We start from the raw sequence: 17,824 nt of genomic DNA on the forward strand, positions 1-17,824 counted from the left end.
TTAAGCAAAGCTTATTAGCGGTAAATCATTCCTTAACAGTTAACCGAGTCTGAGGGATTATATTAATTAAATCTAGAAGTATTTTACTTCTTACTGACAGACATGTCTCATCAGCAAACAAAATTCCCAGAACATCATTATCCAACGAGTTAAGTAGGTCATTAATATACGTTAAAAATAGTGTGGGACCCAGTATTGATCCCTGGGGTACTACGTGTTTAACAGTTTTCAAGTCGGATTTTACATTATACTAATTCACTAATTGCTGCCTATCTGTCAAGTCACTCAACATCTGTATACTGTCCACGGTAAACCCATAAAATTGTAGCTTTCTAACAAGAACATTATGAGATACACAATCAAATGCTTTTGTCAAGTCTAAGAACTGTATATTCACCATATTCAAAATCTTCATTAATATATGAAACAAGTTTGTTTATAGCCAATGTGGTAGAACAGCCCATTGCGAAAACCATACGATGGGTGTCAAAATAATTGGTAATTTGTATTTTCAATATAGACTCATAAATTTTTGCAAAATATGGAATTACGGATTCTTTGTTATAAACGGATTTACCTCATCTTTACTATTATTAGACAACTTCTCTGGCTTCTGAATCATAATCAACGGAAAATTATAGACTATCCAATTATCAAAAAAATATAATAAAATAAAAGCACTATATTTGGAAAATTAATATTTAGGTATTTAATAAGCAGATATTTGTACATATTTTCATGTTTTCTTTTTTTTTAACTTACCATAAATAGAATTATTCCTCTAGCTCTTAACAACATTAACACGGTTCTAGGAAGAAGAAAAAAAGTAGAAAAGTTAAAATGTCTCTGGTTGTCTAAATATTATTTCCAAAAATACATCAGAAATTTGTGTTGGGAGGAGAAGGCAAACAACCACCTTCTTTTTAAATATATAATATTTGTGATTGTTTTTCAAATTTCAGTATGCGTATGTACCTACCTAGTAATGAATATGGATAATGAGTGTGGAATTTAATGAATTCCGGTGTTACATAAATTTTATTCTGTCAAAGAGAAATCAGGAATTGACGCGTATACATTATATTAACTGCCTGTTTATTTACAAAAACAAAAGCACGCCGTATAATTTTGGTTATTCGTGATGCAATTTTTACTTTTTACCCAATTTAATGACTAGCAAATAAATATATGTATGCAATTTAAAATTATATAAGGCCGGAGAAATTGCAATAATTCTGCAATGTAAAGATTTTATTGTTAGAGACGTTCGTACGTTACTTATTTTTCTGTTCTTGAATTCAAATTAGAGACAATTCATTTTGCTTTTAGATTTTAATTACTTGTATCAGTTAATTACTAATGTCGTTTTAGTGATAAATGAATGTGTAATTCAGGTAAATTGAAACCTGTTTAAGTAGTCCTTCAAATTACATTATTTTTTCAACAAAAAAGAAAAGTGAACAAATATTTATCTCCTCTTGAATTCACAAATATGACGACATCGCGACCTCAAGTAGTCAGTTGTTTTTTTAATTGGAAAAAGTTGTTTACTCAACACGTATAAATAATATTGACTCCTATACAGATCCAGAAAATTGTCAGTAACTTTCCTTAATTACTGTAAATAAGTAACATTGTTTGTCTAGCTGTTAAATATTTGGCTTATCCTAAACATATTATACGAAAATGGCACTTTGGCAAATTCTATTTAGAGATCAGAGGGTGGAAATATATGATTGTTTCATTCACTTCATTCCTGTAGATTGCAGGCTACAAATACATAACCATCCATCCTTCCTCACTGCGACTATTGGTAGGTCTATTGTAATTGTAAACCTCCATGATCTTAAAGATTTAGGGACTTTGTCCTTTCAATTGGAGTCCACAGCATTATCATTGCTAGGCTTTGTCACTCTTACAGTACAACCACTATCTCTTCTTCATCCTGGCAAAATATACACATACTGTTTTTTACCAGACACTACAGTCAGCAATCCACTTTGTTTCGAGGCTGTCTCTAGACGTTATTCCATGAGATCAATATTAGACGTTTATTGAATACCATATATGTATAAAACTTTTCGTGCCCAGCTACAGCCTCTTTTTGGCTACTATATTATATCACCATCCATAAACACTTACTTAATAGATCTATATACAAAGAGATATAAATGATATCTGTCGTAAATTACGTTTAAATATTGAAATCAATAGTAATTTTATTGTCACATGGGTAATGTAAAGAATAAAATATTTCATGTGTATGTAACATTAGATAAGTAATTGATAAAAGAGTGTAAAAACATACACATATATTACTATAAATAGACAGATAAGGAGTTCTTTATAAACAAAACAATTTTAATAATTTATAAATATCTGTAAACATTTGTGCGCATAGCTGTACAAATATTAATGTTTTTTATACATTTTTAGGTGGCCATTGTTCACATGTGATGTTATCTTTTTTATAAAAAAATCGCTAATATAACTTTCGTAAAACTGGGTTAATTAAAAAATCATAAGCGACAATATATTAACAACTAAAACCAGTTGTAACAAAAAAAATAATCTTGTTGAAGTGCATAAAAATATATTTTTTAAATTATTAAAAACACATTTAAAGAAGTTCTTATATAAAAACAAAACAGAATTACAAGATATGGTACTTTAGGCGACAATTGAATAAGTTTAATGAAAAAAAAAATACCGATGTCTTTACAGATTACTAAATTAATAGGATAGATTTAATTAAAATATTATTTAATTTGACTGCTTGAAAATATGATATTTTTCACAAATACTTGCATTATACAGAACAAATATGGAACACAGAACAAATATGGAACAAATTGTGTGAAAATCCTTATTTATATTTTTCAACACAACACTGACAATACAGTGACCTAAAAGGAATTTTACGTCCAAACATAGTTATGCGTAATTCAAAATTTATGTGGCGCGATTCTGAAATGAACGTAAAAATTCTGCAATCAGTAATGCAATGGATTTTGTCGAACGATATCAATTTTATGAAACAGTAATTTTACTTCATTTATTTTTTAAACATTTATGGTCTTTAAATGTGCGTAGCATTTATCTGTCTACTGTAACAGAAGCCGGATTCTTTGATTACCTGTTATATTTTATGATCTGCATCCGAAAACAAACACTTTCATATAAACTTTCGTTTGTAGAATATGGGTCAATACTTTTAATCAATTATGAGAATGCAACTTGTATTTGCCATTTCGATTAATTTCACAGAAGAAGCAGTACGAAACTAACAAAAAATGTAATCTCGCCAATATGGGGTAATTTTTAAATCAAATTTGACACTATCATCCATACAGGGTGATTCACTTTTATGATTAGGACTTTAACCATCGATAGATCTTGTCAAAATAACGTTATTTTGAAGTATACACTTTTTCTTCCAAAGGCTTCCTTTTAGATATATTAGATCTTGAAAAAAAATATTTTTTATTTATTTTTTCTTAAACTATGAAAGTCATTTGTTTTATATTTAGTATGAAGTGTATGAATTTTACAAATTATTGTGGAAATAGATCAATCGTAGGCGTCCGTAAGGGGCTCTGATTGTCCCTGTTTTTAATATAATTTCTACGCCACTGGAAATTTTTCAAAATGAATATTTTTTTTACATTGCGATTTATTCTACAGCAAAATGGTCTCTATTTTTAAATGAAATGCTTGGTCTTTGAGAAAAATGGTGTCTTATAGATTTATTAGGTACATGAATGATTAAGTTTTTCAAACAAAGTAATACAGAATAAAATATTTAATATTGAGAAACAAACAAAAATAACAATTTAATAACGCAACGTAAAATCAATGACTGAGGAAATATGTCTTAAAACCTGTATATACAACTGTTATTATAAGAATCACCTTCAAGGAACATGAGATTTTTTTTCAAAAAATCTGTAAAACAGTTTCTTTAAGTAATAAAATAAAAAATATAGTTTTAGATGTCACTTTAAAATATTATTAATACATAACATACTTCAATCATTTACCTAATTGTAATGAATCCATAAGAAACCATTTTTCTCAAAAATCAAGCATTTTATTTAAAAATAGTAAGAGGCCTTTTTGCTGTAGAATAAACCGCAATGTAAAAAAAATATATTCATTTTGAAAATTTTCCAGTGGTGTAGAAATTTAGAGATTATCAGAGCCCCTTACAGACGCCTATAATTGATCTATTTTCACAATAATTTATAAAATCGATAGAGCGTTTCATTCGTACACTTCATAGTAAATATAAAACAAATGGCTTTCATAGTTTTAGAAAAAATTAATAAAAACCTAAAAAAATATTTTTTCAAGAACTTATATCTCTAAAACGAAACCTTTGGAAGAAAAAGTGTAGGTATACTTCAAAATGACATTATTTTGATGATATCTATCGATGGTTAAAGTCCTAATCATAAAAAGTGATTCACCCTGTATAGTTTAAGTTAAATTAAGTTTGAAAATATAACGAACTATTAACATAAATTTCATTATTCCAAACGAATAATCAAGCAAATAATTAATATCTAATACATTGAATGCTATATGAGATAGAGATGATGTTTTCTGAAAAACAATTTATACTTTCTGAAATATAATGACTTAAAGGCTGTTGACATTTACAAATTTTGAAATTTGTCTAATGCTTTCCAAAATAAACTGACTAATTTTAAATACAAATACATAATGTTTTATGGTAAAATCAAGGAATCAAATATCTCCGAGGATGTTTGAAGTAATGAAACGTGAGCTAATAATTTATCAAACGAAAGGTAACAATTCAGTGGTTGAAAAATATTTTTAAATATTGCAAGTTCTTCAAATTCAAGTTTATGCAATCTCGAATTCTGGACATGAAAAGTTGTAGCTTCGGTTGCAGTCTTTGAGTTGCTTGAAAAAATCATTAACAGTACGTAATTTGTTTTGTTTTTTCTATTGACGTTGCAAAATAATGTATCATTTTAACATGTGAGAAAATTAAAAAAAGACAATTAAGTGCCTATTTGCACAACAGCTGTAATAATTATCTACCGCTCTTTTAAGATCCATGAAAGAAATGGTCGACTTATTAGAGTTAAGCGTGTCAGCATGGAGAAAAGTTTTTCTCCGTATTTCTCGATTGGTTACATTATTTTTCTAATTAGAACACTAATAACATACTAAGGTGCATCATAACAAAACTTTCCTATACGTAGTTATCGACATAGCAAGTAGGTATATTCTTTGAGGAATCTCTAGATTTCTTCACTACGCCTACCACTAAATACGGCTGTCCGAGAAAGTTCAGCTTTGGTGTTTATGACACGTGAGTGTGTGAAAAACCTTATTCGAAAAAGAAGTTAGGTGAACTCGGATGAGAATTTATGTCACTGCTATATACGGAGGGTGAAAAACGCTTCTCAGTAAAATTACATAGCAATTTAATATTTTTATATTTGGACAATCTCCTTTAGTGGTTCTATTTACAAAGATAAAGCTACCTTCTGGCATTATTCTCTTCTTTCTGAACTTAACACTTTCAATTTTTTAATATATTTTCTGCTTTCTTCCTGGTTAGTTAAATACGCGATCAATATGACGAGAATTGATTGAAGTGAAATTATTAATAAGTAGGTCTCACTAAGGATGAAATTGAAAGGTGTTAAAGAGAAAATAGAGTTAAACATAACAATGTTGGTATTATCATATTATAGAGAATAATTAAAATCGAACACATTCCTCTAATACACGCTCCGATTCACTGGATCTGAATTACCACTATAAATTCATACTCCATGCATTTTTCCTTTTTGCACAATTTAATGCAGACAATGGTTCAATTATTCTTACTGATTAGACCCTCGTCAACTGATTGACAAAAAATTGTATTATCGTTAAAGTTACATAATTATCTTAATTTGTTTTGTTGATAAATTCGTTACTATAAATAGAAAAGTTATTTATTCTGAGACTTATTCATTTATTATCTTGCAAAAATGAAATGCATCTGTTTTTAACAACTAGCAGTCGGATTTACGAATAAAAATCCACAATTTCATATCTTTATTCATTAAAGTAATCTCGTATTTTCAAAATACAGAAATCTTCCTTTGATATTCAATACTTTTTAGGTTTGTACAGTTTCTTGAAATATAAATTTCATTACTGCTTTTTCAAAATTTCAAAAAGAATACGCGGATATACTGTATTACCAGGGTTTCCATCATTAATCGAATATTAAAGTTGCACCATTTTATTAATTTGCGCACTAAACATGAATTATTTCTTTTCAGGGATGGCGAGCTTTAAAGACATTCCAAGACGATGACCCCGCTTGGGTTCCTCGTGACCATCTACAAGATCCATCCGAGGTTCATGTCCAGAAGCGACGGCGTCTTAGGAAAAGAAAACGGAGACCGATGCCAGCTAGTGTCGATGAGGAGTCGTCATCAGACCAAGAATTATTAGCAACAAGGCGTATCCTTCCCCAAAGATTTGAACACAATCTGGAATCGTGGAAGGAAATATCTGAAGAGATCGTCAAGAGACCAAATGTAAGACGTAAAGTCACACCAATATTTCAGCCGCCATCGGAAGAATTAAGTGAAGAAGATAATATGAGCCCCTTAGAAACTGCGATTAGCTTTGAAGGGGAAACTCCAGAGAAAGAGGAACAAGTGATTAAATCCGCTGAAGAAATAGTAGTTGAAATGAATAAAAACGTCAGGACAGAATCGGAAACGCATAAAGCAACTATACCAGATTTGAAAGCAGTTTTGAAACAAGCTGGCACTGGCAGCTTAAGCGAAATCTTACAGCAGAAAAATCTGTCTCTGAGCGAACTTCTGATGGGGAATCAAAAGGCAATATCTGCTTTGACCGAAACGCCTGAACAAGTGACAGAGGTCGTCATGAATGCGAAGACTCCCGCAACTGCAGACACAACTAAATATAAGAGGTTGCCGCCATCTGTAGGTTTGCGCAAGAACATAAACAGGAACTATGAACAAGAGGAAGACTCTTTCGAAAGTTTGTCAAATAAGGAAATGTTAGAAGCTCAGAGAAAACGGTTATCTCTATTAGGTCACAAAGACAACAGGCTATTCTCAACGGTTACAAAATATGACGTTATAACAGAGCCAACAACAGAAAGGAGGATATTCGTACCATCACATCCAAAATACTATTCTCAAACTCATGTGTTTACGCCTGACATCAATATTTTTAATGATCAGTTCAATAAGCCCCAACAGCCTAAAGAGTCGAGTACAACCACTACGACGACTACACCAAAGACCACAACCATTACAACATTAAAGCCCAAATTGCCTCTAACCAACGCTAAAATTACTAAAATAACAACGAAACTTGCGTTTAAAGTAGAAGAGGAGGAGGAGGAAGAAGAAGAGAACTATCCAATAATATTTAATTTCCCTAAACCAATACCAATTAACATACAAGAAGTGTCTGGTTATAAACACAGACAAAACAAAGTTGAAAATGTGCAAATCTCTGAAGCAGACAACAACGATAAACCAGTAAAAATGTCTATAGACCTCGACGTATTTACTGAAAAAACTACAGAAAAAGCGACCCCCGTAATTTATCCTAAAACAACTCCAACAAGTGCAGAATTAACAACTACGGAAGAACTTCGTGGCGAAAAGGTGGTGCCAGCAACAGCAAAGGATGAGATAATGGAAATAATGAAGGATCCCATAAGTAGGGAGAGGCTGTCCCGAATTTTAGAGAACAGGAACATGACTGTAAAGGAGCTTGTGGAACAGAGAGAAAGGGGGTCTAGTCAGTTGCATTTAGCAGACATATTCCACAACAAGACCCGTGAGCCTGAACCTAAAGGCGAACCATTCATTGGCACTATTAATGTAGAACACTTTAACAGTTTTCCTCTATTTGGAAGGCAACACAAAAGCAGGGTATTTGGAGACGAACGGTCTAATGAACAGTCATCTATCTTTAATCCATCTCCGACTGCGTCAGTAGTCCAGATCACTGAAAAAACTCCAGAGCCGACCCTAGCATCGACTAGTTTCCCAGCAGTTAAAATCGGAGTTGAAAACACCAAAGACCAGCCGTTTCTCTGGAAGCAACTGGAGCCAGATCTATTTTCACGAATATCTCAAAGTAATAATCAAGAAACGACTGATAAAATAAACGATCCCCTGAAAGGGTTCCAAGAAAACCACCAAGAAAAATATTCACAAGAAGAGCTGCAAAGGCTTGACGACATCGACACCAAATTTTCTCTAGTTTCTAATGAGAAACTGGATGATGAAAATAACGACTTCCAGGATGAAGAGGTTCTTATACATATACCTTCAGGTGTAAAATCGGCAATATTTGTCAGTTTAGCTATCGTATGCCTTTCTATAGTCGTTTTCCTAACGATACTACTCGTTTTCAAGTGGACACAACGGCAAAACAAAAAGATTAATTACTGCAACAGTTTATCTACAAAGATAAAGTCACCGATGATAATGCAAAGAAGACCAACGAGCGCGATCAAATCTTTTATGACTGAAACGCTGGGAAGAAAGAAGAATTATTACAAGTCAAATGTTCAAAGTACAGACGATCTGTGGGAGTGTAGTAGGGAAAGAATTCCTTCTTTCTGAGTTAGGTTGATAGTAATTTATTTATTTATGTGATACCAAGTGCAATATTTATTTGAGTTAATAGGTTATGTTTTATATAAAACTAACTATAAGACCAGACAGTCTCGTGGTATGGAATTATAGAACTGAGACTGAGAAATGTATTTAAAATATATTTCATTATGTATCACAGGCGCAAGAGGCAATACGAGATATTTAAAAGGAAAAAATATATTATACTTGTCTTGTCTTCTTTTATTTATTTATAAAATAATTGTAATTGTAAATCTTAATTGCTCGTGTACTGAAAATATGATTCATATTTTTGGAAACCAAAGAATACATTCAAAATTGATTTCCAATACATAATGAGTAAACATCATATGTACGTAGAATGTCTTAACCGTAGAACAGTACAAAATTGTAGGCATTAAGAAGGGGCTTATTTCGAGAACATAACAGACTTATGGAAGAGATATTAGGACTGCCATTTTTTATAATGCACCTAGTCTTATTGTTAAAGTTAATTACATTAAAAACGACACTGCTCTCAGTTATTTTATTATCCTTATTTACATTTGTAAGTATAAACCGCAGTTGTTATTTTTTTAAATATATTTTACAAATAATTGTTGTTTTATTTTATTCAATCCTTATTTTTGCATAAATACGTTACTTGTCATAAGACGAAGATATGTTTAAATGTTATATCTTTGAAAAAAAATATTTATGTCACCATTTTGCTAAGCTATATATATTTTTAACTGACTTTCATATCAATCTCTATCTTTATGCGTTGAACGTAGTTTAAGAGAGATTAACAAATTAATAATAATAAAACATATGATTTGAATTTGGTCTAACTGTAGGGTACTCTTGAAACTGAATATGATAATGCGGCATTATCTAAGGTTTTCGAAAGTCTTTATTTATTTGCCTAACACATCTCTATTTCTGTCTCACTCAGTATTTTCAGCCTTGAGAAAAACACTAGGGTTTGCCAGCACTGTATACCAATATATTATTAGGATAAACGCAGGTATAATGAGTAGACACTGTCAGGAAACACTTAAAAAATGTATTGTATCCGAAGATTATTACTTTCACTTTAGCTGGAAATCGAGGCTAAAGTGGTTTTGGCAGAATTAGATCCTCGTTTGGCATCAGGCGGGTTGTCGCGTCCTGTCAAATAAGGTTTCCCTAATTATCTTGAATGGGTTCCGCAAATCGGATTGCTACCAGTTGAGATGTTCAACGATCATCTCGGCTACGATTGATTGCGCACATGCCGCAGATCGTAATTCGCATAATTGCACTCAAGCTGTTCTCTTTGCCGGAATTGCCCAGCCGCTGCATGTTGATATTAATTTGCACTCGTTAGTGTTTTTCTAATAATTAGCCCACTTGCCCTCTTCAGAAATGGTATATCATGACGATAAATATATTAGAAATGTACTTAAAATGTATTATTTAAATACTACCAACGACAAAAGATTACAGATCTTCAAAATATGTACGTACCTACTACCAGTACCAAGTAAATGTTTATACGAGCCTTGTCCAATATATTATTAAATTTTGTTTGCAACCTCACCTCATTTTACTCACGTGCAGTATTAATAATAACTTGAACCCCTATAAATCAGATGAATACTTTTTGTTCAACCACCAAATACAACTTTATTTGTTTGTAATTTATTAATTTTATTACAGATATTTAGTTTCCCAGTCAATTTTTCTTTTGTAACAATTTGTGCCATTTTATTTATTATTATTTTATTAAACGACCTAAAGTTAAAAGTTGAAAATATGTTTCTATTTAACAATTTCTAAATGTAAATTTACAATATTTACTTACCAATACTCCTTGAACGTAAATTTGTTTCGCATTAGACGACTGACAGCATCCTCGGAACTATTAAACAACTTGTGAAAATACGCATATTGCCTTGCAATGCTTTTTATCTGCCGCAGGGCAATTTCTAATGTAGGACTACCCCTCAGTTCTTCTAATTCCTCAGTGGTAAAGTATAAGACAGTAGTATAAGTTTTTGGTAGAATATTAATATAAGGTTTCCAAAATGAATCTTCTTTAAATTTTTCCAGTAATAGAAATATTGCAAGTGTAACGTTATGCATATTTTTCAAAATTTGGTCTTTCTCCATGAGGTGCCCTAATTCGCTCTTATTCGCTGTTTCCATGGATATCATCAACTTTCTGGGAACAGCAACAACTAACGAAGACTGAGGTATATCAGTGTTTACTTTCAAACCTAATTCGTATCCTTTGAATTCTACTATTGAACAACCATTAAATTCCGCGCCGTTTTCAGTTACCCATTTCGTAAAGCAGTCAATGGTGGCAGCAGTAGTTCGATTACCGACAGAGACACTAGAATCTTTATGAACTTCAAGAACTTTTATTCTATCAGTTATTGAACTAATTTCTTTGTTGTTTTCTATAGCCTTTAAGATATTTGGTTGTTGAGGTATTGTACTAATCCTAAGTAACTTATCTATATTGTCAAGTAATTCCTTTTCTTCCTTCGTGAGATTCTGTTGATTATTTGCTTTGAAAACATGTTTGGGTGTGTGTCCTTGTCCCTTGCGACCCATATTCACCACACTTGATAGATAACTGAGATAAGAAGGATTAGTTCAGTAGCAATTTATAAGTAAGCTTTTACTTTATCTATTACACACGTGTATTACACACTAGGATCCAGTTACATTTTATTTATAAACTGCACTTCCTTCAACTGCTCAGAGAGGGCAGCAGCAACACCACTCCTCTGATAGGTCTAGTCGAAGCTCTTTAATATATTAAAGTTTCTTTTATTATAAATAGGAAAAATAATTATATTGTCAAATATTTTCAATAGTTATTAGCGTACGATAGGTGATACGTAAATAACAAAATAACAATTAGAGCAATATTGACAATCTCCATTACTATACTGGATGATAGGCAACACATTATACACACGGCTGTATGGAGTGTGTACGGATTATTCACATGACCACATAAACTAGAATTTGGTTTATCTACTACTTCTTCGTCGTTACTTGGAATTAACTTAATTTTAATATAAAATGAAAACCCCTTGACTTGATGACTGAGTAAAAACTGTTTGAACAAAAAAAGTTATAGCAGTGGCTAGTTCCTAAGCTAGGAGCACTAGCTATTGGCTAAGCAATAAAAATGCTGAAAGTGCAATCGTCTTACCTCTCATAGGTTCAATTTAATAGTGAATTTTACAAAAATTTGCATGCAAACGTGCCACTTATCTGGAAAGTATTTAACAATACAACAGTAATTAAAATAATAGCCACGAAAAACTCTCCATCCTAATCATAACACTACTTGATAGCTACTGTACCTTTTTTTAAATAAATAATTAACATTTAAAAGATAACTTATCTGTTTAATTTTACAAAAAAAAAGTTACCTGAGAATGTCGTAGCTATCAAGTAAAAGCACATATATGATTTTTTTAAAGTATTACAATCATTGGAGCACTAAAATTGTTGCAAAAAATAGATACCTGCCTTTATTTGCTAGGTTACGTCGCATTGTGATATATGAAATCGTGAAACACAAAAACGGTACACGATACACAGGACTGAAAAAAAATTACATGAAGGTTTAAACAAATTTAAAACTATTTGCCCTGGTTCGGCAGTCAGCTGTACCTTTGATATCGAAGTTGCTGCACGCTGCAGTGCGAAAGCGCTGATGGCGGTTGTGACGGTTTCAATTCTGTGTTCGAAAATGCTGAATTCAAATCTCATAAGTAATACTGCAACATACAACTAAAGAAAACGCGTGTAGCGAGTCCGAAGCATTCTAGTAGTGCACGTACACAAGCTGCACATTGTCTGCCTATATTTATGGTTAATTCTCACTCATTTTCGTGCCCTCTATCACCTTTTTCAGAAAGCGCACTTATTTCAGAAATACCCTGTATAAATGCTTGTTGAAAAAGTTTAATTCAGAAATAATAATACTAATTGAAGTAACTTTCGTACTAAAAACGAATTTTATCGTTATATGACCGTTTTTTTTTTGTTAATTTGTGATGTAGAACCTGCCATAAAGTTTAACCAAATTTTAGACCCACTCTGTATAGAATTAAACATATTAACTAAACTTTTTTTTTTCAGCGATAAGTGACTTCCACTAGAAAAACTGAGTTTGTGGAATCCACGATTATCCATGAGAAATAAAACCTTAAATATTTACTAAAGCTATTTTCTTCCTTTTAATGCAAGTACCTATACCGATTCCAAAAGTGTTAATATAAACTCTATAATACATCAAAGTAAAAACTGAAATATTATATATATTGGGTGTCGTCCCACAAATAAGTACCAAACTCATCAGAATCAACAACTTCGTCTTATAATTTTTTCGAAAAGCTCGTAGATAAATTTAAAATTTTTCTTACCCATCACTGAAGCATAAATTGAAACAATTAAGTCGACTGAATAATAAACATAATATATGGAATTAATTCGGTTGCTACTTACATTCATCAATTCTATTACTAAGTCTATAAGGTGTTCTGCTTAATAAGGACCAGTCAGTAGTCACTTATAACTTTTTTTAGGTTATTGACTTCAAAAGATAAAGATACCTTTCTTGTGGTCACTTCAAAATTTTTACTGTAAACAATACTCTCCGCGCATAAATCAACAAACGCACAATTACCGATCTGAAATTACTTTCCTAGTTTGTTATTTTTATGTCTTCTCGAATAACGCTCAAGTTTCGTTACGGGAGTTCCTTCATTGCATGAGATTAGTATTTGCAAGACTGATTATATATTCTATCCACTTTCTTAGAAAAGTTTGGTAGAGTCGTTTAGCCAGGGGGAGATTCTCTTGTATACATCGCCATCTTTCGAAACAATTAGATTACACAGCAAGATAAATTAATCGTTATTAAAGCACAGTGATAAAAACTCCCGGAGGCGACAATGCTTGAACAAAATTTTTAATTTCTCGTCGTTTGTTTCTGGAAACATTCGTAAAAAATATCTATATAAATATTTGTGAATTAAAATTTCTTTCTTTTGAGATAGGTATATTATTTATTTATGAAATTTATTAGATCAATAGGGAAATCATCAGAAAATAAAACAAAATAGCATCACTAAAACTATAAAAAATTTACTTAAACATATTGGGTGTATTTGTAACATTAATAATAAACGATTTCAAACCCGTAATAGTATATTAAGCATTAAGAACGGTAAGGGTAATTTACCGCTCGAAGACAATGTTTGGAGGCTGAGCGAAGCGAAGAATCCAATTTTGTCTGAGAACGGTATAACTCTTAACGTTCGTGATGCTTATACTATTTTTTGCGCGAACGCAATAAATGAAAACGAAATTATATATACGTATTTAATTTTTTATGTAACGTCAAAAATGACGTTTCTGAATAAATTTGCGAAGCAGGTTTTTTGAAATCTACTGATGTTTATTGTTGTCACGGCTTTCTTAATTGACGAAATTGACAGTTCTAGAATAGAATAGAAATTGAAAAAACATGTACTGCTCCAATTTCTGTAAGCAATTGTACAAACTGTACATTTATTTCAACATTAATAAATATGTTTAAAATACATCTTTTTTTTATATCAATTACCCACATTTAAAACTGAATTCTAGAAAACTCATTCCAAATCAATGCGATGTTGAAAATGTCTATTTTGACAGTTATTCACTTACCGTTCTAGAACGGTAAGTGAATTACTTACCATTTTGTTAGCCTTAGCAACCAGTAAGCGCATCCTACTGTCGTAGAAACAAACATGGTAAGTGAACTAAAAAAGCTTGATCGTGCAAAAATAATATTTAAGGACATTGAAGGGAGGGACATCTATAGGAAAATTGAAAAATATTTGTATTTAAATTCTATAAAAAAAAAGATAACATATCGGTTGCAGAAAAACACAACCTCCCAAGGAATGAAGAACAGTTATATTAAAGTTTTTCGAGGTTTGTAAAATGACCAGTTGTCGTGGGTGTTTGTGAAATAATTATAATTTATAATTATTATACGTAATAACGTATCCTTGTAAATAACAAGGATTTAAATTATGTTTAGCGATAAAAGACGTGGCTTTTGGGTATAGATGGTTAGTTGAAGAACATCTCCTACCTATTCATTTGAGCTATATTTTTTCTGATAGAGAATTCAGCATTTTTTGTAAAAACTCCTTTAAAAGTCCCAACTTATGACTGGACGATATTCCATTATTTGGCAGTAATTAATGTGCCACCATCATGGACCAGTTGCCGAAGAAGAATTCGGATGTAGATGTCAGAGAACTCAAAACTCAAACTGTTTTCTCCGTTACCCTACCGCTGTCTGCCGCTATAGATTCTTTAAATGCCTGTCAAAAGATATGAAAATACGACGCAATTGACTATTGGCTGATATAAATTTAAAAAAACTATCACGGACTAATTTCGCTTTTTTGAGATTGACTCGAATGGAACATGGCTTTTCATTTAATAATAATAATAAACTTCCCGCAGAATATCTATAGAAGCTTCTGTTTAAGAAACAATACAAAAAATTAAATAAAATATTTGATAGACTGTTTCGGCGAAAAAAAAATTAAAAGATATGTATCATCAAGTAATTCAAAAGGTTTCAATTTAATGATATTGTGGGAAACAATTACTTTGCGCAATAATGCCCCGACAACAAAGAATTACACTCGCAGGATCTAGTAATGGGTTGAGATAATTTAACATTAGAACCACTAGATATAGATAAATATAAATTAAATTAAATAACTAACAAAAGGAGAGAAAAATTGTAATCGATACATGAACATTCAATTTGACCTCTATATAGTCACACGAAACAATATAATAACACATGATGAAAAAAGATTAGACACCACCATTTAATAGGAAAAAATAATATGAACCAGACGGGCTAACTAGTTGTTACCATGCAGTGCCAGAACATAATAATATGTACAATACATATAAGTTGTATATAATTGAGTAATATATATACAGGGTGTCCGTTAAAGAATGGACGAAACTTTACCACTAGATACTTCGACGAAAATTAATGGGGAAAAGTCATATACAATGTTGCTTATAAACACTTAGTTTTCAAGATTCAGGGTGTTGAAGTTGAAAAAATAAATAACATTTTCTTTAATATCTTTCGATTACTTTCAGCTAATTTGATGAAGTTTCGTATTCGGGGTTTATTCGTATTCGGGGATGAGAAATTCGAATTTATAGACGATTTCATTGTATCTTCTAGAGGGCGCCACACGCGATCATTAAGTCATTTGAATTGCCCAAAGTTTTTTGTGCAACGGTGTATTTCGTTTTGGGCTGGAAAAATCTTTTCCTCCTACTTTTCTACTTGAAAAAGGTATACCTCTAAAGCCCACCGTTTTCAAAAAAACAAGAATGCATTTAAATTTGTAAATGCATAAAAAAATTGTTTAAAAGTTATTATATACAAAGGATTTGAAAAAGATAACGCTATTTCATTTTTGACACTTTGTAGTTTGGCTCCCTATATAAATTAACTTTTTCCCTAATTTTCCAAAAATCCAGAAACGCAGCAAGATCTAAATAATTATGAGGCCACAAACACATTTTTGCACGAAAAATGTATGATTTTAAAAACAACATTTTCAACTTGTTGTCATGCGTCATTTGGGCATCTTTGAAACACGGATTCTGCCTGATCTCAGTTCGCGCCTCTGCTCCGGCTAGAAAACTCAAAGCCCGGAGTTCCCGATCACTTCAAAAACATTTCGTGCGAACTACTTTGGAACGAGAAAGTTTGGTCTTTCAACTGTGTAAGGTCGTCTCTCACTCCACGACAACAAACAAACTTTAATCATATAATGGCGAAGTTTGCAGTCGTTAAATTGACGCAATATGAAATAAAAGCCATGATTTGCGTACAAATCAGATTGTGAATTTTCTTGTGGGACAACTTCATAATAAGTGTAAAATGTGCTTTAGAGCAAATTTTGCTGTTTTGGTTGTGTTAATTTTATTGAATGGTGAGTAAATTTTTATACTTAACATGTTGCGCGTCCATTTGAATAATTTAGTGGACGATATAGTTTTTTAGGTTGTAGATGTATAAAACTGATAAAATCTAGGTATACTTTCTAGTAACGGATGAAAATATTTGAGAAGTTTGTGAAGCATCACATAACGAACACATGAATATGCGGGCAAAAAATTTATTTATTTCTTCATAATCTAAAAATACATTATAAATGTAGGTGTAGAAAAGTATTTTCTTAGTACATAAAATATTATTCAATAAATTGAAAAAAAAATTGGAGGCAAATGATCTGGCTGTCCAATTCAATCTTAATTACATTTTATTTTTATATTATTAAAAATTGTAATGTAAAATAGGTTATACACTATTCCACTTCAGATATATTCGTCAATAACTCTTGTTATATTAATAATACTCAACAGTATATTAATTGAAAGTGGAACCAAAACAGTTCCTTCACACATTTATACAGGGTATGCTACTTGCTCTGGCCATTTTGTAACTTACTTTTTATAAATGAAACATTTCTTTCTATTACCTATTTCATTTTGAATATCCCGTTATATTTAAAGCCTATTTTCATAGACAAGTATATGTATGCATTTCCTTTTGATTTTATTTATGTATTTATTTATTTATTTATTTTGTATTAGAGTCTGTTTTTTATAGTTTAAAAATTTTCTAAATCAAAATGGACGTCAAAATTATATTTTAGCGTCGTTTAAGAATTATCTTAAATGAAGAAATCTGGGGTTCGTAGTTTTAAATTTTTCTATTCCGGAATTATTGGACAGAATGGATTTTATATATTTTTATTTTTTTCATTGTATGAACTACTATTTTGTATAATATTTAAATATTTACTTTCGGAAGTATTTATCTAGTATTTAGTCACCCTGTGTGTAAGATATATTATATGTTGTTTTTCCTTAATAAAGTTATTTCTGTGGTTATAACACTCTATAACATGATTTGTTATTGATTTAAAAGTTGTTTGACGTAAAACCTTTTTAAGAAGCATTTGCAGGATGTTTGTAAATAAGTGCGAAATATTTCAGAGGGTGGTTGCCGAAGTTATTTTGTGAAAAAAAGTTCCTATGAACGTAGGTCGAAATATGCT

The 17,824-nt window shown here is 31.2% G+C and overlaps 1 protein-coding gene across 1 annotated transcript in view; it reads right to left on the reverse strand.

Annotated features, from left to right (window-relative positions):
* LOC108917476 (histone-lysine N-methyltransferase setd3) overlaps positions 1 to 11,371 on the reverse strand; it is a 37,802-nt gene extending 26,431 nt beyond the window's left edge. The window contains exon 1 of the mRNA XM_018724096.1: positions 10,492 to 11,371. Coding sequence (XP_018579612.1) covers positions 10,492 to 11,249 — 758 coding nt within the window. The 5' untranslated portion in view covers positions 11,250 to 11,371. The remainder of the gene's footprint in view (positions 1 to 10,491) is intronic.
* Positions 11,372 to 17,824: the final 6,453 nt, after the last annotated feature.

Source organism: Anoplophora glabripennis, unplaced genomic scaffold (assembly GCF_000390285.2).
Source record: "Anoplophora glabripennis isolate ALB-LARVAE unplaced genomic scaffold, Agla_2.0 scaffold4, whole genome shotgun sequence".
In the NCBI taxonomy this organism is placed as follows: domain Eukaryota; kingdom Metazoa; phylum Arthropoda; class Insecta; order Coleoptera; family Cerambycidae; genus Anoplophora; species Anoplophora glabripennis.